Source organism: Nomascus leucogenys, chromosome 4, assembly GCF_006542625.1.
Source record: "Nomascus leucogenys isolate Asia chromosome 4, Asia_NLE_v1, whole genome shotgun sequence".
Lineage (NCBI taxonomy): Eukaryota > Metazoa > Chordata > Mammalia > Primates > Hylobatidae > Nomascus > Nomascus leucogenys.
Genome location: NC_044384.1, coordinates 25,392,306 through 25,416,029, shown reverse-complemented (window position 1 = coordinate 25,416,029; position 23,724 = coordinate 25,392,306). Strand labels below are relative to the sequence as shown.

The 23,724-nt window shown below is 37.1% G+C and overlaps 1 protein-coding gene across 4 annotated transcripts in view; it reads left to right on the top strand.

Moving 5' to 3' along the window:
* The first annotated feature begins 592 nt into the window (after positions 1-592).
* POLI (DNA polymerase iota) overlaps positions 593-23,724 on the top strand; it is a 39,887-nt gene continuing 16,755 nt past the window's right edge. The window contains exons 1-9 of one of the 4 annotated variants that reach the window (XM_003267523.4): positions 593-841; positions 2,552-2,677; positions 4,443-4,607; positions 8,972-9,124; positions 11,903-12,139; positions 14,373-14,551; positions 15,472-15,563; positions 18,833-18,963; positions 23,383-23,588. In XM_003267523.4, coding sequence (XP_003267571.4) covers positions 730-841; positions 2,552-2,677; positions 4,443-4,607; positions 8,972-9,124; positions 11,903-12,139; positions 14,373-14,551; positions 15,472-15,563; positions 18,833-18,963; positions 23,383-23,588 — 1,401 coding nt within the window. In that variant the 5' untranslated portion in view covers positions 593-729. Of the gene's footprint in view, positions 1,213-1,589; positions 2,381-2,551; positions 2,678-4,442; positions 4,608-8,971; positions 9,125-11,902; positions 12,140-14,372; positions 14,552-15,471; positions 15,564-18,832; positions 18,964-23,382; positions 23,589-23,724 lie in introns of those variants that run through there. The other 3 variants (XM_030810399.1, XM_030810400.1, XM_030810401.1) reach the window with 3 other exon arrangements.

The window sequence follows — 23,724 nt, the reverse complement described above, 5'->3', positions numbered from 1 at the left end:
TATGAGTTTACAAGGCCACCTGTCTCTTTACTATCAGTTACATTCTTTCCCACCCCATCACATTAATCACTCAGGTCTAGGGATTTGCAATTTTGCTAACAGCCGAACGGAACAAAGATAAAAAGCTAAAATTTGTGATGTGGGCCTCACTCCAAAGCCTTCAAGAAAAAAAAAAAGTTAGGCCAGGCGCAGTGTCTCATGCCTGTGATCCCAACACTTTGGGAGGCCTAGGAGGTGGATCACCTGAGGTCAGGAGTTCGAGACCAGCCTGACCAACATGGTGAAACCTCGTCTCTACTAAATACAAAAAAATTAGCTGGGCCTGATGGCGCATGCCTGTTAATCCCAGCTACTTGGGAGGCTGAGGCAGAAGAATCGCTTGAATCCCGGAGACAGAGGTTACAGTGAGCCGGTATTGCGTCACTGTTGCCCACTCCAGCCTGGGCAACAAGAGCGAAACTCTGTCTCAAAAAAAAAAAAAAAAAAAAAATAGCCACTTGTGCTTTCAATCTCTCCGCTTCCGGCCTCCACCCGGCGGGAAAAAAACTCCTGCACGTGGGCCTCCATGATTCCCTGGAGGGGAATCATGCGCGTCACTCTGGGCAACAGGCTGGTCGGCCACGACTGCGCAGGCGAGAGGTACGGAGCGGCTGGAGACTGTCGTCCCCCGGTTTCGCTGGAGACCAGGCGGAAGCGGCCGGAAGTAGCGCTGCGGTTGGCAGCGGCGGGATGGAGAAACTGGGGGTGGAGCCGGCGGAGGAAGGCGGCGGCGACGACGAGGAAGACGCCGAGGCCTGGGCCATGGAATTGACGGACGTGGGGGCGGCAGCCAGCTCGCAGGGTGCGCCGCAGCCAGAGGAGCCAGCGGCCTCCTTGGGTGTAAATGAGAAGGGTGGGGCAGGCGGACGCTCGGGGCGGCGGCCACTGGGGCGCGACCGTCCCCGCCCCACTCGGCTCCTCTAAGACAGGGCTGCTTCCCTCTGCCTTGTGTTACGCGGCGGGTACCTCTAGAGGAATGGTTTCACCCAGTAGGAGTAGGATGGGGCGCGTCCACACTACAAAGACGTATCAAGGGTGCATCTGCACCGTCCTTTCCTCTGTGAGGGGCGAGGGGGGGCGGGAATCCCTCAGCCACCCCGACGAAAATTGCAGAGGCTTCCGGGCCTTTTAACTTTGGAGAAGTTGAGGACCTTGTCGCTCATTTGGCAGAAGGTGGGACCCGGTTCTCAGTCCTGGCGGGAAGAGGTGGCTCAGAACCGAGGCGGAGTCAGGTCCGCTGTGGTCACGTCTCCGGTGACCCATTTCCAGCTCTGGTCTTTACCTTGTACTGCCCTGTACCTTGTACCGCCCACCTCAGGGCCTGGATGCAAAGGCATCGGTTCTCATTTCCTGCTGGTTTTCTTTCATTCATTTAGAGACAAGGTCTCCCTGCGGCCTCGAACCCCTGGGCTCAAGTGGTCCTCCGCCCCAGCCTCTCCCTTCCGAGTAGCTGGGACAGCAGGCACGTGCCACCACACCTGGCTAATTTTCAGAATTTTTTAGATCAGGTGTAGCTGTGTTGTCCGGGCTGGTCCCAAACTCCAGCCACAAGCGATCCTTTCACCTCAGCTTCGAAAGTGTTGGGATTACAGGAGTTAGCCATCGTTCCTGGCCTTTTAAATTTTGGCACAACTTTAGGTTTACCTGAAAGTTGCAGAGCTAGATCCCCCTAGTGTTAACATAAATTCAGTACATTTGTCAAAACTAGGAAATTAACATTGGTATAATACTATTAACCGAACTACACGCTTTATTCAGATTTTACCAGTTTTTCTGCTAATGTTCATTTTCTGTTCCAGGATCTCAACCAGAATATTGTATTGTATTTTGCCTGTCTTGTTTTTAGCCAGTGTTGAGAGGAGTCGCTTCTGTCATTCCCTCCCCCACAAATAATGACCTAACAACTTTTTAAAATCAAAGAACTATTCAGTCTTTCAATTTAGTGAATATTTATTGGTGGTCTGTTATGTCCTAGACACTGTTTTAGGCACTGGCGATTTAGCATTAAACCAGATAATCCTGCTGTCATGGGAGATAAAAATAGCCCACACTGGTACCCACTGGTTGTCTTTTGCCATTTTGTATTTCAGTTTTTGTTTGTTTGTTTTAAATGTAAGGGCATGCTGCTTAGAATGATTTTCAAGTTGTGTGAAAATCAACGTCATTTCAACTTTTCTGCCCCTTCTGGTTTACACTAAGAGCTACGATAAACTTCCAGGTGATAGTATTAGCTCTTGCATCATCCATTATTTATCACATTTTTTCCCTTCAAACTTATTACTATCCTGAGAAAAACGCAGTGCACAAAGAAACAGTGATTAAGAGGACTGAAGACCCTACTGTAAGTGGAGTTTCATGTCTTTGTGATTTTTCGATGCTTTCACACAATCCAGGAGAAAACTAATGTCACTCTGCATTCTTCCTTCACAGGTACCATGTTTTAAGGAACTGTCAGTTGCTCAGAGATAATAAGCAGCCTGAATTTCTTTTTATTTCTTTCCATATTGTGCAGAAGTTCATGATCAAGTGTTGCCCACACGAAATTCTTCATCCAGAGTCATAGTACATATGGATCTGGATTGCTTTTATGCACAAGTAGAAATGATCTCAAATCCAGAGCTAAAAGACAAACCTTTAGGTAACTGTACATTTATAATATTTTCAATTGCATAATGATTAGATTAGCAACTCATCATGCTCATTATATACTGATTTATTAACCTTCTTAAGAAAGATTTTGGAAGCACTTCTTACAGTGCTTTATAGCTGGTCATTTTTGCTTCACTACCAAGTGTAAATTTTACAAGCCTCATTTAATAAGTGGTGAATCTGAGAATAGTGTAGTCGGCAGAACAAATGAAGAGAAAGCAGAATAAATTTTACTTTTCTGTGCTGGTTAGTAGCTTAGTTTGCTGGTCAGATTTCTTTTTCTTAGTATTTGAAATTTTACAGGATTTGTTCTAAAAAACAACCTCTTATTACACTTTAGTGGAAGTGTTCATCTGTCCTCCCCTTTTGAAATTAACTCTTAAATTGTGTAACATCTAACAAACTAGTTGGATTTTGAACATAAACCTAAGTATTATTAAGACAGCAAACTTTCCATAAAAACATAATAAGCATCTTTTTAAATAAAAACCAAAATAAGTTTTATATTGGATATTTGTTGATATGCTGGCTTGTTTTATCATTTGTATTATTCATATTTTAAATTGAGAAAGATAAAGAGATTTTCTTTCATGCATGCAGGAAAGATTCCTCTTTTAGTGTAAGCATAAAGAGCATTTTTGGTTCACTTGCTGCTACCCTCTTGTGCCCACTTTGGCTTAATAAATCCCAATCCAGCCTAGCTGATTTACTGAAGAACAAAGGGATGACTAGTTTTTGCTATGCCAAGGGGAGTCTAAGATCTTAAAACTTTTCTAAGGGGGCCAAGGAGTTAGAATCAGGGAACCTAAGTTTTTTCTCCTGAAGGCATTTCTGAGTAGTAGCACTGTGTTACAAGATGTTCTGTAGATAATGCTCAATAAAAAAAAGTGTAATTAAGTACGAATGAATGATTATTGGGAAGTGAGGGATATGAATGCTCCACGTTTTTGGGGGAAAACTAAAGTAGTCTTTCATTTTGTTGTTGTTGTTGTTGTTGTTGAGATGGGGTCTCATTCTGTAGCCCAAGCTGGAGTGCAATGGTGCGATCTTGGCTCACTGCAAGCTTTGCCTCTGGGGCTCAGGTGATTCTCCTGCCTCAGCCTTCCAAGTAGCTGGGACTAGAGGTGTGTGCCACCACACTTGGTTAATTTTTTTGTATTTTTAGTAGAAACGGGGTTTCACCATGTTGCCCTGGGTGATCTCATATGCCTGAATTCAGGCGATCCACCTGCCTTGGCCTCCCAAAGTGCGGGGACTACAGACATGAGCCACCGTGCCCGACTCAGACTATTGTCTGGAAAAAAATCCTAGACAGATTTGATTTGTATCTTATCATTGAAGATTCCACAGAATATATTGATTTAGGTTCATTTTTATGAAATTTTAGAAATGTAATACACAGATTGCGTTTTGTATATGAATAATTGATCTATCGTCTAACTTGTAATTCTGTGTTATTCAGTGTTTTGTTATTTAATAATAACTTCCCTTCTTCAAGGAGACAAAACAACCAGAGATTAAAAGTGGGTTATGGAAAAATAATACATTGGTATATAATTCATAATTAGGCGATAGCTTGAAAACCTAATGTTTCTGCATTAGGAGATATGGAGGCTATGTTTTTTAATTGAGACAGGGCTTTTGATTCTTATCAAAACTGATTTTCTTACAACTTAGACAAATGTAATATGGAAATAATATCTTTAAATGTTTCTTCAATTATGCTTGGGTTTCTCATAAAATATTTTTTATAGGGGTTCAACAGAAATATTTGGTGGTTACCTGCAACTATGAAGCTAGGAAACTTGGAGTTAAGAAACTTATGAATGTCAGAGATGCAAAAGAAAAGTGTCCACAGCTGGTATTGGTTAATGGAGAAGACCTGACCCGCTACAGAGAAATGTCTTACAAGGTTACAGGTACAAATGATAAACAATGTACTTTTAGCATTAATTTTTATGTAGGATGCCTGTTCATTACATGAATTTTTTTAATAAATGTAAAATAACATAAGATGCTTTTTCCTAATAACTTCTTATTTTGGGCCTTGTCAACTTTAAAAATTATATAAAAGGATAATTGTATGCTATGAATAGTATTTTTAAGAAGATGTATAGTTGGAAGTAATTTTAACTCTGTTATTATTGATGTTTATATAACAGGGAAAAATGGAAAACAAAGTTTAAAAGTGAGAAAATGGGAAACTACTGTAAAAGATGCCAGGTCTTTAAAATTTTAAGTTTAAATGAATTATGAAGAAATATGTTGTTTTCTAATGCACTAATGATAATTGAAAGAGGCTTCTCTAACATTTGATCAACATAATTAAAAACTGATTTCTTATGAAATATTAATAAATATAATGGATATATTAATATTTTCTTAGGTTCTATATATATACTAAATATTACAATGTAGCTAAACTTTCCTATGCAAAGGTTTGGGTTTAAATCTTATAGTAAATTACAGGAAAAATGAAAATGAGTGTGCACTGGCACATTGCAAATATAGTAGGTCGGTGCAAAGTAATTGTGGCTTTCACAATTTTAATTGCAAAAACCGCAATTACTTAATATATAGTGTAAAAATGTATAATGATCAGCTTTGCAATTATTTGTCTTTTTTACTTTTTTTTGTTTTATCATAGCAATTTTCAGATGACTGGATTAAATGTCTATAATATACAAAGAGCTCTTAGAAATCAACAGGAAAAATAAACCTATTAAAAAAGGACAAAGGATATGAATAGGCAGTTGACAAGAAGAGCCTAACCCAGTGTCTAACAATTTTAGGGAAAAAATACTCAAATTCATTAGTGGCCAAGGAAATTTGAATTAGTAAGATATTTTGTATCTATCATACTTGCCCCAAATTAAAAGGAATGTGAGAAAAAAGTATCAAGAACACTTACTGAGTTTAAAGATGGATGTTCTTCAATCCAGTGATATCACTGCTGGGTGTTTATCGAATAGAAATAAAATCATAAGGCTGAGTATTGTGGCTCATACCTGTAATCCCAGCACTTTTGGAGCTGAGGTAGGAGGATTGCTTGAGCCTAGGAGCTCGAGGCTGCAGTGAGCCATGATTGTGTCACTGCATTCCAGCCTGCGTGCACATGACAGAGTGAGACTCTTGTCTCTTAAAAAAGAAAGAGAACTACAAGTACATAAAGACATATGTACAACAATGTTTATTGTAGCATCGTTTATGATTGTCAAAAGTATGGAAGGAAAAATGCCCATCAAGAGGAACAGCCAAATAAACTAAGACATCTGTATAATGGGTATTATATAGCCATTAAAAAGAATGCATTGGTGCAATACTATTTAACTGATGGAGATAGGCCTTGTTGAGTGAATAAAAGGCAAGGTACAAAATCATGTACCATGTTTTTCCAAATGTGTAAAATGATGGCCTAACTGCCTCCTCTCATATATATGTGTATGTCTATATATGAACAAGAAGAGAAACATGAGAGGGTATATTACAGGTTTTTAACTTTTGTTAACTTGTGGCGGAAAAGACGCAGTGCTGAAATGGGAGGAAAGAAGAAGGGATAGTGAAGCAGAAAAGACAAGATTATACTCCCAGATATCCCTTATTTTGTTATGCAAAATTGTGTGTGTCTTAAATATTAGAACTTTAGTTTTTAGAACTTTCCCTGTGGAGAAAAAATAAAAACTTGAGTTTCAGTGTACACAGAAGTGATTATATAATACATACAATTCTGTATCTTGCCTTTGAGCTTAGTGATCTTCCTTATCATTCACAGAGATCTTCCTCTTTAATGCCTGCACAGTATTTCATTGTATTTATTCCAAATTTATTTAACCAGTTCTTCAGGGATACGAAGACAGTATGTCCAACTTTATGCCTGTTGTTGCTACCTAATTAGTAATTGCACCTTCTTTCACTCAAAAAATGTCTTGTTTTGGATGATAAGTTATGTGGTTTCCCTGCATAGTGTTGGATTGTTAGGCTGTTACCAGATTTTTGCTCTTGGGCATTTTCATATAGAAATGTTGGCATACTTTTAAGGGGATTTCCATAAGGTAAGTTCCTAGAGGTGAATTGTTGGATCAAACATGATTTGCATTTAAAAGTTTGGGGTAATGTTACATGTTACACTTGAGATTGCCCCAACATATTGCTAGTATATATGAGAGTGTTAGGTGAAAAATCTTTGCCTGATAGACGAAGAAGAGTAAGTCATTGTTTTGATTTGCAGTTTTCCATGAGTAAGGTTGAGTATTTTTTCATATATTTTTGGTAATTTATGTATTTTTTTCTGTTAACGTATTCACTTGTGCCTGTTTTTAATTTGGGTTGTTCATCTTTTTCTAAGTACTAAGTACTTAATACTTTTTGTGTTTTGTATTTTTTGAAAAAAGTTTTTTTGAAAAAAGTTACTTTATCAATTTTTCTCACAGTATTTTTCTGAGTTGAAGTAGGAGCATAGCCAATTAGTCGTTTACTGTATTTATCTCTGACCTGTTTATAACCTTATTATTTATTTCATATTTTGATGCTACTGCATATATACCTTTCTTCAAGGTAGTTTTTTTTCTCTAATTACAAACTACTCTTTTGGGCCCTATATAATTATATGTTTAATAAATGTATCTTGCTTATGAAGTTGATACCAAGAAAGAGGTTAACTTCGGGAATGGAGGCTGGGCATGGTGGCTTATGCTTGTAATCCCAACACTTTGGGAGGCTGTGGTAGGGGATCATTTGAGGCCAGTGTGGGCAACATAACATAGCAAGACCCTGTCTCTACAAAAGTGAAAAAAACAAAAAAAAGTTAGCTGGTAGCATGTGCCTGTAGTCCCAGAGGCCGAGGTAGGAGGATTGCTTGGGCCCAGGAGGTCAAGGCTGTAGTGAGCTGTGGTGTGCTACTCCACTCCAGCCTGGGCAACAGAGTGAGACCCTGTCTCATTAAAACTATAGCAACAACAAAAACCTTCAGGAATGGGATAATTAGGGATTTGTCCTGTGACCTAAAATCAGTCAATATTTAGTGATCCACCAGCTTCGTGCATGACTCTGTATTTAGCTTGCTTTTCTATTTAGTACGTAAAGCCTTATCCTTTATTTTTCTTATGTAGTATTCTTTTGATAAACTCTTTTGTTTTCTGCATGTTACTTTGCATATCAGGTATATACTTTTGAAAATAAATTGCCAAAATTGATGAAGGAAATGCAAAACAATCATTTTCTATGATCAGACATATTGTCAGTCTATCCTGAAAGGAGGTAATAGTTTTCTCTAGGTAATAGTTTTCTCAGGAGTGATTTTTGGTGTTCACCATGTCACATTGTTACCTTTATTGGTTTCCCCTTACATTGTCAATGTTGACATCAACAAAACAAAAAAGCACTTTTGGTATTTGTGAAAAAACATGATCTATGTGGAATGAGATAGTCCTTTTATTTCTGAGCTTCAGATTATATGACCTTAAGAATCTATGCATTTTTGTATACTACGAGACTTGCATTTGTTTTCTCTTATCCAGCTGGTGTCAGTAGAAGGTGATGCAGAGAGAAGTGAAAAACTTTCTCAATGATTTTAAAGTTATTAGTCTCAATGTTAATATATGAAAATTGATAGTTTTTTTGAATTTATTTTGAATTTTGGTTCAGCTTAATCTAGTAAACATTTGACTTGAGGACTAGATATTGTGCTAGACGCTGGGCATTTGAATACCTGTAAGTTGTGGTTCATCTCTGCCTCTCTGTCCTAAGGAATATGCTTGGGAATGGCTAATAAATATACCGTGTTACAGTATATTTTGAAAGTTGACTCACTTTCTGTTTTATTCAGTAATAATTGGACATTTTAAATGTTATTTTGTTTTGCCTCTTTTAAACTCTTGGGGAAAATATAGCTAAAATATGCTATTACTTGTTTTTAACTTTCCTAAGCAGCCTATAGTTTATTCTTTGACACATTTCTTTAAGGTCACCAATTACTATAAGCATTGATATTTAATGTACTACAGATACAAAAATTATAGGTGTAGGAGATTGAGCTAAATATATTGCCATGAGTAACTGCCCTAGGAATGTCCTTTTTAGACTTTTTAGAAAATATTGCCTCTATTCAAGATGTGGTACAGAAAAAAAGTCAGTTAACTGAGGGCTTTATTAAAGATATTACGGAACTATCAATGTATACAAAACCTTTAACAATAAATTTGATAAATTTTTAAACACTAGATAGTTAAATTTATCCTAGTTATAACTTCATTTACATCTGTGCTCCAATATTATTTCAATTCAGAATTACTGGAAGAATTTAGTCCAGTTGTTGAGAGACTTGGATTTGATGAAAATTTTGTGGATCTAACAGAAATGGTTGAGAAGAGACTACAGCAGCTGCAAAGTGATGAACTTTCTGCGGTGACTGTGTCGGGTCATGTATACAATAATCAGTGTGAGTGGGTTCTTATTCATTCTACCTACTAACTAAAAGTACATACATTTCTTAATGTTCAGTGAGTTTGCTGTGTGATTCTGAAAGATTCATGACTTTTGTTGGAGGTATAGTTATATTTAGTCAGTAATCTGTCTAGGACAGCTAAAATTAGGTGCTGCTATTCCATAATAAGTATTAAGATTTTGATGACATGTAGCTCAATGCTCTGTGCACTTTTCATTTGCACAGAGCATTGTTCCTGTTCATCTGCACAGAGCATTCATCTGTGCAGAGTTTTCGTCTGACACAGTGCATCGATTCCCATTTTAGAAAGCCATACCTAGCTGGGCACAGTGGGGCGCCCCTGTAGTCCCAGCTATTTGGGAGACTGAGCTGAGAAGATTGCTTGAACCCAGGAGTTTGAGTCCAGCCTAGGCAACAGAGCAAGATCCCATCTCTTAAGGAAACAAAAAGCAATACCTCTTTAGGTCATTCTTAAGTTACAAGAATTGGCTTCTTAATATGCTTTTTGGAATAATTTTTTATTATTCTTAAACAATCTCTAAGCAGAGTTTTCAGGTAGGCTAGATTTGCCTTTGATGTGTCTTTTACATGTTCCCTTCGATTCCCGTGAGACCCTCATGTTGCTCTCTGAATTCCCAAGTTAGCACTTTTGGAATGTTGTCCAGGCCTGTCTGCCATGTGCTGGAATCTTCTCCAAGCTCCTATTTAATCTGTTCAAATAATCTTTTTCAAAGTTAGCAAGAAAGCAGAATGGTTTGTCTCCTTCATGTATTAAGATATGAATGACTGATGGTGTTTCCAGGGATATTTACATTTGAAAATAAGCTGCAGTAAGCACCAGTGAATATCTAATTAGGCTTTCAGACATCTTACGACTCTGCTGATGACTCCCTTATCATACCACATACAAGACAAGGTACTCTGCTGTTGTGTAAGACTTGTCTGACCCTTTTGCTCTTAAGCCTCCCCATGCATTTCCTCTTATCCTCTTTTTTGAGGACTAGACATTGGTCTACAGAATAGTTCTCCATAGAAGAAAAGCGGTAGAACCACAATTTCTAGAATACATGGAGCTTTTCATGTATCTTTTGTACTTGTGCTCATTTGTAACTTAAAAGGGCTAACTAGGAAGAATATTTCAAATATATTTCTATATAATTTTTAAGGCAAACTTGGATTTTATTGGTTAGAGTACATTATAGAGAGCTAGGTTTTATATCCAAAAAAGGAAATGTGGAATTATTGATTAATTCTTCCTCTTTCACACAGATTTTCTTAAAATTTTTTTCAAACCTACAGAAAAGTTGACAGAATAGTACAACAAATACTCATTATGTCCTTTCTTTTTTTTTTTTTTTGTTTTTGTTTTTTGAGACAGAGTCTCACTCCATTGCCTAGGCCGGAGTGCAGTGATGCGATCTCGGCTCACTGCAACCTCCACCTCCTGGGTTCAAGCCACTCTCCTGCTTCAGCCTCCCAGCTAGCTGGGACTACAGGCACGTGCCACTACACCCGGCTAATTTTTTTATTTTTAGTAGAGACGGGGTTTCACCATGTTGGCCAGGCTGGTCTTGAACTCAACCTCAAATGATCCGCTTGCCTTGGCCTCCCAAAGTGCTGGGATTACAAGCGTGAGCCACTGCTCCTGGCCCATTATGTCCTTTCTTGTAGATAAACCAGTTGTTATCATTTTGCCACATTTGCTTTCTCTTGTTCTCTCTATGGATTGCTTAGTTGGTTGATGAACTATTTGGAAGTAAATTGCAGACATCCCGACATTTCATCTCTAAATACTTTTAGTGTGAGTCTCTTTGAGGTTAGGATGGTTTCATGTAATTCCAACACTGTTTTACACCTAAAGCAAATTTATTTTTATAAAATTTTCTTACACTTTTCATAAAAGAGCTCTAAAACTGCATATAGGTCAGAGATTGTTTCTAGCAGCATATACAGCTAGTGCGTGGTTAAGATTTAGATCTTTAAAGTATAATGTTAGCTTTCTTGTTATATAATAATATTTTTATGCTTACTTATGGGCAAATATGAGTAAAAGTTTTGCTAATGTCAGTAGGAATTTTTTTATGAGATCAGTTTTCATAATGTGTTAATTATTAAGCACTCCCAGTATACAGTCACTATCACAGGCCCTTGGAATTTGCTTATTGAATTTGTTTACAGTATTCCTATGAAGCATGAAAGAGATTAGTCAAGTGGCTAATAGGGTGGCAGTGATCTCTTAGTCCATTTAGTGTTGCTTTAACAGAATACCTGAGACTGGGTAATTTATAAAGAAAAAATGGTTTATTTTGTTCATGATTCTTGTGACTGGAAAAGTCAAGGTTAGGCCTCTGGTGAGGGCCTCAGGCTGTTTCCACTCATGGTGGAAGGCACAGGGGAGCCAGTGTGTGCAGAGATCACATGGTGAGAGAGGAAGCAAGGGCTGGGGGAGGTTCCAGACTCTTTTAACAACCAGCTGTCTCTGGAACTAATACAGTGAGAAACTTACCCCTGAGGGAGGGCTTTAATCTGTTCTTGAGGGATCCACCCCTGTGATCCCAACACCTCCCATTTGATCCCACCTCCAACATTGGGGATCAAATTACAACGTGAGATTTGGAGGGGACAAACATCGCAACCGTACCAGGTGATGGTGGTGGTGGTGGTGGTGGTGGTGGTTGGATATAGACTAAGCCCTCTACCTTTTAAAAATTATTTTGTAAAAAAGAAAAAGGTTTTTCTTGTGACTTTGAATGACATTTGTTGTTTTTAAAGCTATAAACCTGCATGACATCTTGCACATCAGACTACTTGTTGGATCTCAGATTGCAGCAGAGATGCGGGAAGCCATGCATAATCATTTGGGGCTCACTGGCTGTGCTGGAGTGGCTTCTAATAAACTGTTGGCAAAATTAGTTTCTGGTGTCTTTAAACCAAATCAACAAACAGTCTTACTACCTGAAAGTTGTCAACATCTTATTCATAGTTTGAATCACATAAAGGAAATACCTGGTAAGACAAATATATTTGAAAAGTACATATACGTCTTATTGTATTTCTTTTAATTTAAAAAATTATAGATACAATGTAATTAATTCTTAGGTAGAGGTGTTTGTGAGTTTGTTTGCATGTGTATGTGTGTGTATACTTGGTTCCTGGAAAAAACTAAGAAAAACTGTAATGTTTTCTGAAGCAAATTTGGATTAAGAAATATGTGAAGGTACTTTTCTTATTTTATCTGCTTTTGTATGGTTAGAATATGGTCATGAAAGTTACAGCCTAGAAACATATGGTCCTTTATTTCCAGTCCCTGGGTCATACTCTTATATTGTACATTGCCTCTAGAGAGGGGAGTTCGTCTTTTACTAACTCTCTTTTGGGATTACATATAAAATATTAAGGCTACAATGGACTTTCCAAAACATCTAGGCCAAGGTCCTCATTTTAAAGATGAAGAAACTGATTTCCATGAGGAGTTCGGTTACCTATTTAGGTCATGGGGCAAGTTTGTATCTTTGAAGATTAAATACCCAAGTTTTTATAGGCCTTCGATATGTTGAACTACATTTCTGTGGTATTGCTAGGGAATAAGATGTTATAAAAGAGTTCTGTGGGCCGGGCGCGGTGGCTCACGCTTGTAATCCCAGCACTTTGGGAGGCCGAGGCGGGCGGATCACGAGGTCAGGAGATCGAGACCACGGTGAAACCCCGTCTCTACTAAAAATACAAAAAAAAATTAGCCGGGCGTGGTGGCGGGCGCCTGTAGTCCCAGCTACTCGGAGAGGCTGAGGCAGGAGAATGGCGTGAACCCGGGAGGCGGAGCTTGCAGTGAGCTGAGATTGCGCCACTGCACTCCAACCTGGGTGACAGAGCAAGACTCCGTCTCAAAAAAAAAAGAGTTCTGTGGAAGTGAATTTCTAATACCACTGAAACTTAGATGTGATACTTCACATTTTTAACTGATACTTATGTGATTCCAAAATGTATTATACACTGCCTTGCCTTCCTTAGTGTAATATAACTATAATTTGAAGTTTTTTTTGGATGACTTTGGTTCTGCATTCTGAACAACAATGTCAGGTTGTAATAAATTGAGGACTATATACTGGTGCAAAACATTCTTACTTGGCTTTACTTTTGAGTTCTTGTATCTTTTTTTTTTTTTTTTTTTAACAGGCTTTCCGCTTTCTCACTTATTGCCAAATTGCCAATCTTCTTTTATTTCTGCTATGAAAAATCTGTCACTCTCCTTTAATAATTCCCCCTACACAGCCGTCTCCTCCAACTTACTGCTTTTACTGTGCAAGAAAACCAGATAACTGTGGAATTATTATTTTTGAATGAAAAGAATAAGGAGACACTAAATGGCCTGTTTTCTCTTGTGAATAAAGTATGACTGAATTTTAGTGCAAGAACTTTGTGACAGTTTTGCTAGCAAGATTTTTTGTTTGTTTGCTTTCTGGCTCATAGTTGTATTCTGGATGGTAAATGTTAGATACGACTTATGGATAAATGTGTGGTGGTGCATATAGGAATCAGTTAGGTTACCTAATATGTACACTTAATTTATTTTAATTGCTCTAGTGGCAGCCTTTTTGTATATTAATAATAATCATGATTTCTGAGTATTTCTGAAATATTACAAAACAGGTGGTAAAATTTTTATTTTAGTAAGATAGCATTTATTGGCTGTCTCTGTATTCATTTTATTTTACTGCATTTTGTGAGGACTTCAAAGAGGTGCATATAATTCAGGAGCCCTGAGTGGAAGAACAGCAACCTAGTTTGCAATGGGGTTTGATCTTTGCAAAATACAGTAGTCCCCCATTATCTGCAGTTTCACTTTTCACAGTTTCTATTACCTGCAGTCAACTGTGGTCTGAAAATAATAAGATATTTTGAGAGAGAGAGGCAGAGACCACATTCACATAACTTGTATATTGTATATTGTTACAGTTCTATTTTGTTATTATTGTTAATCTCTTACTGTGCCTAATTTATAAATTAAACTTTATCATAGGTATGTATGTAATAGGAAAAACAGTACTGTATATATAGGGTTTGATACTGTCCATCGTTTCAGGCATCCACTGAAGGTCTTAGAATGTATCCCCTGTGGATAAGGGGGGACTACTGTATAAATTACAGAACTTAAAGATATGATTGATATATTTATAATATTTTAATTAGCTTTATTTTAAGGAGAAAAGCTATTTTAACATTGTTTGCATTTCTTTTTATTTAGGTATTGGCTATAAAACTGCCAAATGTCTTGAAGCGCTGGGTATCAATAGTGTGCATGATCTCCAAACCTTTTCACCCAAAATTTTAGAAAAAGAATTAGGAATTTCAGTTGCTCGTCGTATCCAGGAGCTCAGTTTTGGAGAGGATAACTCCCCTGTGATACCCTCAGGACCACCTCAGGTACATGATGATATTTATTTTAATTAAGTACTGGTTATCACATTATTTGAGATAAAGATTTCTAGTTTTAGTACCATGTTCTTACTGTTCTAGTTTGCTTAGTATGTGATCCCTTTCCTGTTAGAAGGCTGATTTATTATTAATAGATTGGATTAGTAAGTATTCTTAAATGGAATCTTAAGCATTGATATTTTGATATCTTAAGTTAGCTACTATGATTGAAGACAGTGCAACTTAATTTTAATAGCCTATAATGCATATATGAGGCAAAATATTTTAATCTTTTAAAAATCTTGTTTTCGGAGTAGTCCAGTGATTTAGCAAATGGGAAGGGTATAATCACCCAGTTAACATTGACTGATTTTTTTGCTATGGGACAAGCACTTTACTGAGTGCTTTAAATACATTAGTCCATTAAATCTTCACAACAAAGCATCAAGGTAGGTAGTACTGTTGTTTGTCCATTCCTTCTTACCTCTCTTCTTTCCTTCCTTCCTTCCTTCCTTCCTTCCATTCTCTCTCTCTCTCAAGATGAGGATACCGTACTTTAGAAAGGTTAAATAACTTGTCCAAGGATAAACTTAGATTCAAGTCCTAGGTGATTAAGAACTCTTGCCATAATCATACAGTAAAGCTTGGAGTTGGTACTAAAGCATTAGAGTTTTCTTAACTTTGAATTATTTTATATTAACTGTTTTATATTAACTGTTAATACAGTAATATTTTATATTAACTTTCTACTGAGTACAATAGCTTGCAGATAAAAAACAGTTAATATAAAAGTGAACTAAATGGCTCAAACGAAGGACAAGAGGTAAGTTAGTGAAGAATGTATTGAATATTTATTTGACTATACACTGATAATAATTAGATATAGTTATTTGAGTTTGCGCTAATCCTTATTTATGCTTCTTTGATAGTCCTTTAGTGAAGAAGATTCATTTAAAAAATGTTCATCTGAAGTTGAAGCTAAAAATAAGATTGAAGAACTACTTGCTAGTCTTTTAAACAGGTGATTTTCAATCCATTTTGCTAAGTCATCCTGTATATTCATTCTATATACGGTATGTGGAAAGAATATTTGATGTTCCATCTTGGAACTGACAGATTATCTGGAGACTAAACAATGTAAAAATAATTTATCATGGGATTTCTCTGCATTATAAACTATTGTAAAGATGGTAATGGGGCTCTTACCTAAATTGAATTCATTGGTCTTAATTCTGTTAACAGTGTGGTTATACTATGAATCTAAAGCTGCAGATAGTTACCTAAAGGGGTTTTACGGATATTTCTAACATTTCTAGACTTATTCTAGTCTTCAGGTGAGAAGAAGTTGTTTTAATTTTTCCCTGTGGCAATTGCAAAGCCTTTGCCCTCAAGCTAATAGTTACTTGTATTTCGTTAAGTTAGTACCATGCTAAATACAAATACATGCGAAATACAAAACCTGTGAAATTAACCATTTGTCTGTGTCTCTGCTAGTAGTTACTTGCATTTCATTAAGAAGAAAAAAATGCAAAGAGGAATAATACTGTCATAATTCTAAAACTCCTGATACAGGAACAGCTATATAAATTTGTGATTGTTGAGGATAGGAAATTATTAAAGTAACAGTAATGGAAGAAGCAGAAGAACCCTTGTATCTCTTTTGCCTCAGACTTTAAAATAAAATGGAGTCGAAGGAAAGAATGGCTAGCTGGGGCTATGTGTGAGCAGGGTGAGTGACTGCAGGTGTGTGCAGGGTTTCTGATCTGTATGTAAAGAGTATCAACTGGGGTTATATATATATGAGTAGCACAAGATAAACTGAAAAGGAAATTTAATTTTGTGGTGCTCCTTGTCATTATGCATGTATTTCTCAATATTTCGTATTCCACAGATGAGTATTATCTGTTTTCGTCCCATTTCTTTGTTTCTCCTTTTCTTGTTAGAAATTTCTCAAATTGTGGTTTCAGGTCTCTAACAGTTTAGAGTAGGTGTGCTTCTCTAATGATTCTAGGAGGACTAACTGTATTTAGAGAAAATGGTTTTTGGATGGTTCTAAGTCTGAGAAAACTGATGAAGTGTAATTTCCTCCAACTTTGCTGTCGTGTGCAACCTGGCACTCAAATGTCTTGAGCAGAGCCATGCAGCTCATTGTTGGCTGCATGCAGCTGGGGCTGGCTGTATGACTGGGCTCCAGTGATATGACTCAGGCTGGGCCTGCGAGTATGCTAGTGAAACTGGGTCATTTGCTTCAGCTAAATAGAAGACTACTCTGAAATGCCTAACCTTTGGAGACAGTTCTTCACATAGAAAAACCACAAGAAGTATAAGTTTTACAGCTTCTCTTATTTGAAGAGTCAACCCAGAAGTGAGACCAGGTGCTCTAAACCTGCAAAATACAAAACCTGTGAAATTAACCATTTATCTGTATCTCTGCTTGCTGGCTCCTTTTCTCCCACACCATGGGCCCTTATTTCAGTGACTGAATTATAACACCATCTAAGTGACTTGCAAAAAGCAAATTACAGGAGTGTGTGTGTGTGTATGTGTGTGTGTGTGTATTTGTGTATAATTAGTTTTGTTTTCTCTAGAGTATGTTATGATTAATACTATAGGTATGTAAGAAATGTAAAACCATATTATTTTTAATCCATCCTGTAGGCACTAGTTTAAGATTGCTTATGATACAGCCTTTTTCTAATGTGTCTTAATAAGCATATCATACTCTTTGAATTGCATAATTAATAGAACACGTTTAACTGGAAGATATTTAAACTAGTAACCATTTAAGGTATTTTATTATCCTAGTTAAGCAGCCATCGAGAAGTTTTGTCACAAAGCAATAAGAGACAGAAAAAAATTATTTACTACAGAACTATTTTATTTTTTATTTTTTTTGCAATAGGGTCTTGCTCTGTCACCCAGGCTGGATGGCAGTAGTGCAGTTACAGCTCACTGCAGCCTCAGCCTCCTGGGCTCAAGCAATCCTCCCACCTCAGCCGCCAGAGTAGCTGGGAAGGCACCTGCCATCAAGCCTAGCTAATTTTTAAATTTTTGTAGATGAGGTCTCGCTATGTTGCCCAGGCTGGTCTTGAACTCCTGGGCTCAAGTGATCCTCCCATCTCAACTTCCCAAAATGTTGGGATTACAGGTATGAGCCACCGTGCCTGGCCCAAAATTATTTTTTTCAGATCAGAATCTTCAAGTTGAGTGTGTTTAACTATGTGCAGTATTTGCATTTTATGTTTGAGATTTGGTTTTATATGCATTGCCATGTGTATAAAAAGGGAAATGTTATCCTTTGATGACATTTTTCCAGTACTTCTTAAGTGAATTTGTCATATCATTAAAACCTTTGTTTCAACACCAAAACCAAGACATTTGCATGAAACTCTTTTTAAAAATGCATATACACATATTGTATATTAATTATATACTAAATATAGCATATGATCTTTCAAGATATTGCTCTAATAAGCTATCATATAATGGTAATAGTGATTACTCTTTAACAAAAGTAATATCATTTTGTAAAAAAAAATCTTTTTTTGGTAATCTCGTTTTGTAAGAAAAAAGTTTTAAAAAAAGTTCTTTTGTTATTTTTCACTTACTTGCTTTTGTCAGTGAATGATTCAGTTTCTTAAATTTCCTGCTGATTTTAATTTGTTGCCTTTTGGTTAGGTGTGGTGGCTTACGTCTGTAATCCCAGCATTTTGGGAGGCTGAGGTGGGGGATCACCTGAGGTCAGGGGTTCGAGACCAGCTTGGCCAACATGGCAAAACCACCTCTCTACTAAAAATACAAAAATTAGCCAGGTGTGGTCACACATGCCTGTAGTCCCAGCTACTCAGGAGGCTGAGGCAGGAGAATTGCTTGAACCTGGGAGGTGAAGGTTGCAGTGAGCTGAGATTGTGCCACCGCACTCCAGCCTGAGTAACAGAGTGAGACTCCATCTCAAAAAGAAAAAAATTGATTGCTTTTAGTTTTGTTTTGGATTTGTATTATAAAACAGCTTCTTACGATTGTATCTTATATCTCTTCTATTTCTGACAGCACTCAATTCTGAGTGAGGCCTGAGAGCTTGACATCTAAACATTAAGAGTTTTAGTGCGTAGACTTTGCAATGATTGTTTGGATACTCAGGGACCTTTATTGCTTACTATTTTGTTATCTGCTATATGTATAATTGTTATATTTAACAAAATCTAGCACCTTTAGATAAATGAAGTGTTACATAATTTAAAAAGGTAATACTTTTCTAATTCTTTATTTCCACTTTCTCTCTATTTTTAGAGTATGCCAAGATGGAAGGAAGCCTCATACAGTGAGATTAATAATCCGTCGGTATTCCTCTGAGAAGCACTATGGTCGTGAGAGTCGTCAGTGCCCTATTCCTTCACATGTAATTCAGAAGCTAGGGACAGGTATGGACTAGTTTTCCAACAGTTTCATTAGCAGGTTGAACTCTTAAATAAGCCAACTTTGAACGAGAAATATGTTCCAAAAATGGAGGGTCTTCAAAGGGAATTAGCAAGCAATTAAATGCTTTTATTCTATCAGGAATTTTCACTGGAAAACATTGTTGTTTATTTATTTATTTATTTATTTATTGAGACAGGGTCTTCCTCTGCACCAAGGCTGAAGTGCAGTGGTGCTGTGATAGCTCACTGCAGCCTTTGTCTCCCAGGCTCAAACAATTCTTCTGCCCCAGCCTCCTGAGTAGCTGGGACAGTAGGTGCATGCTACCAGACCTGGCTAACTTTTTTGATATTTAGGATAGACAAGCCTCAAACTCCTGAGCTCAAGCAATCCTTCTGCCTCAGCCTCCGAAAGTGCTGGGATTACGGGCATGAGCCACTGCACCTGGCCTTGTTTTTAAATAGATAATTAAGAGTCATTTAAGAATGTTTTCCAAGTTCAAAGAGAACAAAACTGTGTTAACTATATAGCATGAGATAACTTCTTTATGGGCATTTAGATTGTTTCCATTTTGAAGAACATTTAAGTGCAAGTCATTGGATGGGCATATGCATATATTTTCATTTATCTTGGGTAGATTTCAAGGAGTGGAATTGCTGGATCATATGGTAACATGAACTGTTTAAGAAACTGCCAACTTTTTTCCAAAGTTCGTGTAATAATTTACATTTTCATCAACGATATTTGAAGGTTCCAGTTTTTCATATTTTCACCAATATTTGTATTATCAGTCTCTTTGATTATAGTTGTCCTAGCGGTATATAGTAGTGTGGTTTTTCTTTTATGGATAGTGTTTTGGTGTTATATGTAAAAATTCTTGGCCTAACTCAAAGGTCACAGATATTTTCTTCTGTTTTCTGTTAGAAGTTTTATAGTTTTTAAGCTTTATGTTTAGGTCCATTTTGAGTTAATTTTTTATGTGTGGTATGTGGTAAGGGTCTTCATTCTTTGCTTTGCATGTGGGTATCCAGTTGTTCCTGCATCATTTGTTGAAGACTATTCTTCACCCACTGAATTACCATGGCATCTTTGTCAAAAATTAATTGACCATAAATGTAAGAGTTTATTTCCTGACTTTCTTGTTTCATTGGTCTATATATGTTTATCCTTACACTGATTCCACCCTGTGTTGGTCTCTGCTGCTCTGTTTATTTTTCTGCAGTCTTTTTTTTCCGTTCTTTCTTACGAAGTGGATAATTTGTATTGAGCTGCCTTTAAGTTCTCTGATTCATCTATCATCTCATAACTGCTGTTGCCCCTGTAGTGATTTGTTGGTTTTGGTTACTGTACTTTTTAACTCTAGAATTTCTGTTTGTCTTTTGTTTGTATGTTTGGTTTTGTTTCTTTATCGAGATTCTCCCTTTTTTGTAGTCATTATATTTTACTTTAATTCTTTAAACATGGTTGTCTTTAATTCTTTGGACATATCTCTAATAATGAATTTGAAGTCTTTGCTAAGTCCACCTCAAAGTCAATTTATGTTAACTGCTTTTTCCGCCAAATATTTATCATACTTTCCTGTTTCTTTGCATGTTTTGAACTATTTTATTGAAAACTGAACCTCATAGATAATGTATTGTAGCAACTCTGGATTTAAAAGTTTTTCTTGTAGGGTTTTTTCTTTTTTCTTTCCTGTACTTTTTTTTAGGTAACTTGTCTGAATGTAATCTGCAGAATTTACTTCCCCTGTGTTGTGTAGCAACTGATTTCTCTGCTCAGTTTTTTTTTTTTTTTCCCATTCAAATTTTTAATACTGGCTTCTGGGAAGTTGCCCATGTCTGTATAGTTTGATGGTTAGCCAGTGATTGGCAAAGGTTTTGCCCAAACACTAGAGTCTGGAAGCTGTCTACCTCTGCCAGTGGATAAGTGTATGGGTTGGAGAGGGCTTAAAAAGTTTAGGCCATTTTCTCATACTGCCCAAAGTAATTTATAGGTTCAATGCTATCCCCATCAAGCTACCACTAACTTTCTTCACAGAATTGGAAAAAAATGCTTTAAATTGCATATGGAACCAAAAAAGAGCCCCTATAGCCAAGACAATTCTAAATAAAAAAAAGCTGGAGGCATCATGCTACCTGACTTTAAACTATACTACAAGGCTACAGTAACCAAAACAGCATGGTACTGGTACCAAAACACATATATAGACCAATGGAACAGAACAGAGCCCTCAGAAATAACACCATACATCTACAACCATCTGATCTTTGACAGACCTGACAAAAACAAGCAATGGGGAAAGGATTCCCTATATAATAAATGGTGCTGGGAAAAATGGCTAGCCATATGTAGAAAGTTGAAACTGGATCCCTTCCTTATATCTTATACAAAAGTTAACTCAAGATGGATTAAAGACTTAAATGTTAGACCCGAAATCATAAAAACCCTAGAAGAAATCCTAGGCAATAGCATTTAGTACATAAGCATGGGCAAAGACCTCATGACTAAAACACTAAAAGCAATGGCAACAAAAGCCAAAATTGACAGATGGGACCTAATTAAACTAAAGAGCTTCTGCACAGCAAAAGAAACTATCAGCAGAGTGAACAGGCAACCTACAGAATGGGAGAAAATTTTTGCAATCTACCCATCTGACAAAGGGCTAATATCCAGAATCTACAAAGAAGTTAAACAAATTTACAAGAAAAAAGCAACCCCATCAAAAAGTGGGCAAAGGATATGAACAGACACTTTTCAAAAGAAGACATTTATGCAGCCAACAGACATGAAAATGCTCATCATCACTGGTCATTAGAGAAATACGAATCAAAACCACAATGAGATACCAGCTCATGCGAGTTAGAATGGCGATCATTAAAAAGTCAGGAAACAACAGATGCTGGATAGGATGTGGAGAAATAGGAACACTTTTACATTGCTGGTGGGAGTGTAAATTAGTTCAACCATTGTAGAAGACAGTGTGGCGATTCCTCAAGGATCTAAAACTAGAAATACCATTTGACCCAGTGATCCCATTACTGGGTATATACCCAAAGGATTATAAATCATGCTACTATAAAGACACATGCACACGTATGTTTATTGTGGCACTATTCACAATAGCAAAGACTTGGAACCAACCCAAATGTCCATCAGTAATAGACTGGATAAAGAAAATGTGGCACATATACACCATGGAATACAATGCAGCCATAAAAAAGGATGAGTTCATGTCCTTTGCAAAGACGTGGATGAAGCTGGAAACCATCATTCTCAGCAAACTATCACAAGGATAGAAAACCAAACACCACATGTTCTCACTCATAAGTGGGAGTTGAACAATGAGGACACATGGACACAGGGAGGGGAACATCGGACACAGGGAGGGGAACATCAAACACCGGGGCCTATTGGGATGGAGGGCTGAGGGAGGGATAGCATTAGGAGAAATACCTAATGTAAATGAAGAGTTGATAGGTGTAGCAAACTAACATGGTACATGTATACCTATGTAACAAACCTGCACATTATGCACATGTGCCCCAGAACTTAAAGTATAAAAGAAAAAAAAATTAGGCCATTTTCAAGTTTTTCTTGAATTTTAATTTCTGCTAGGCCCTCTTTGTCTCCCCATGATGTGCATGTAGCCCTTTCAATAAGGAGTATATGGAGAGCTTGGGCCCTCTGTGGCCTTCCGTTTATTTGCATGTAGCCTCCTAGTCAACTAGGGTTGTAAGGGGAGCCTATGTAGTCCCTCTTTGGTTCTCTCATTTCCAAATCTCCTGGTGACATTTCTGGCTGGTCCACTGATCTGTCATTCACCCAAACCACGACTAAAGTTTCAGACTATCAGAGCTGTGGGATCTTCCCATTCGTTTCCTATCAAGTTTGCTCATTTTACTGGCAACACTGCTGAGTGTGGGCTTTTGCCCACTGCCTCAAATCAGGTCTGTCCCCTCTGGAAGTGAAAGTGCTGGCTTTTGCAGCCTTCACCCTGTACCAACTGAGCTATGTAAAGGGGCATTCGAACAGTCCCAGACAATGAAGCTGCTATCTCCTACTTTCTTAGCTAACATATAGCAGCTGTTCATAAATCAGTACTTCTCACTTTGTTTGCCTTTGGTTCATTTCCAGATTTCCACCAAAATGATTGTTTTTGACAGTGTTGTTCAGTTTTATAGTAGCTTTTTGAGAGAGGATTTTCTGACCATATCAGTGTAGTATATAACCAGAAATCCCATATTTCAAATCTTTTGAAAATTTTTAACCATTTAGTATTAACATTGAAATGTCTTAATTTGGTATATAATGTCAAGATGCCCAGTGATACTTATTTAGGATTTTAATTTCTTAAACTCAGCAATATAAAATATATTATGCTCTTAATAGTAATTATAATGTTTATTCTTAAACATTTTATTTAGGAAATTATGATGTGATGACCCCAATGGTTGATATACTTATGAAACTTTTTCGAAATATGGTGAATGTGAAGATGCCATTTCACCTTACCCTTCTAAGTGTGTGCTTCTGCAACCTTAAAGCACTAAATACTGCTAAGAAAGGGCTTATTGATTATTATTTAACGCCATCATTATCAACAACTTCACACTCTGGCAAGCACAGTTGTGTAAGTGCACTCTTTTTTGTTCAGTTTTCTAAGTATACTCTTACGGGATTTGTGTGGTTAAATTACAAATCTAAGTGCTTGTCTTTTTGATATAGTTTAGAGATTCTTTTGGGTGATATTGTTTAGGTGATTAACT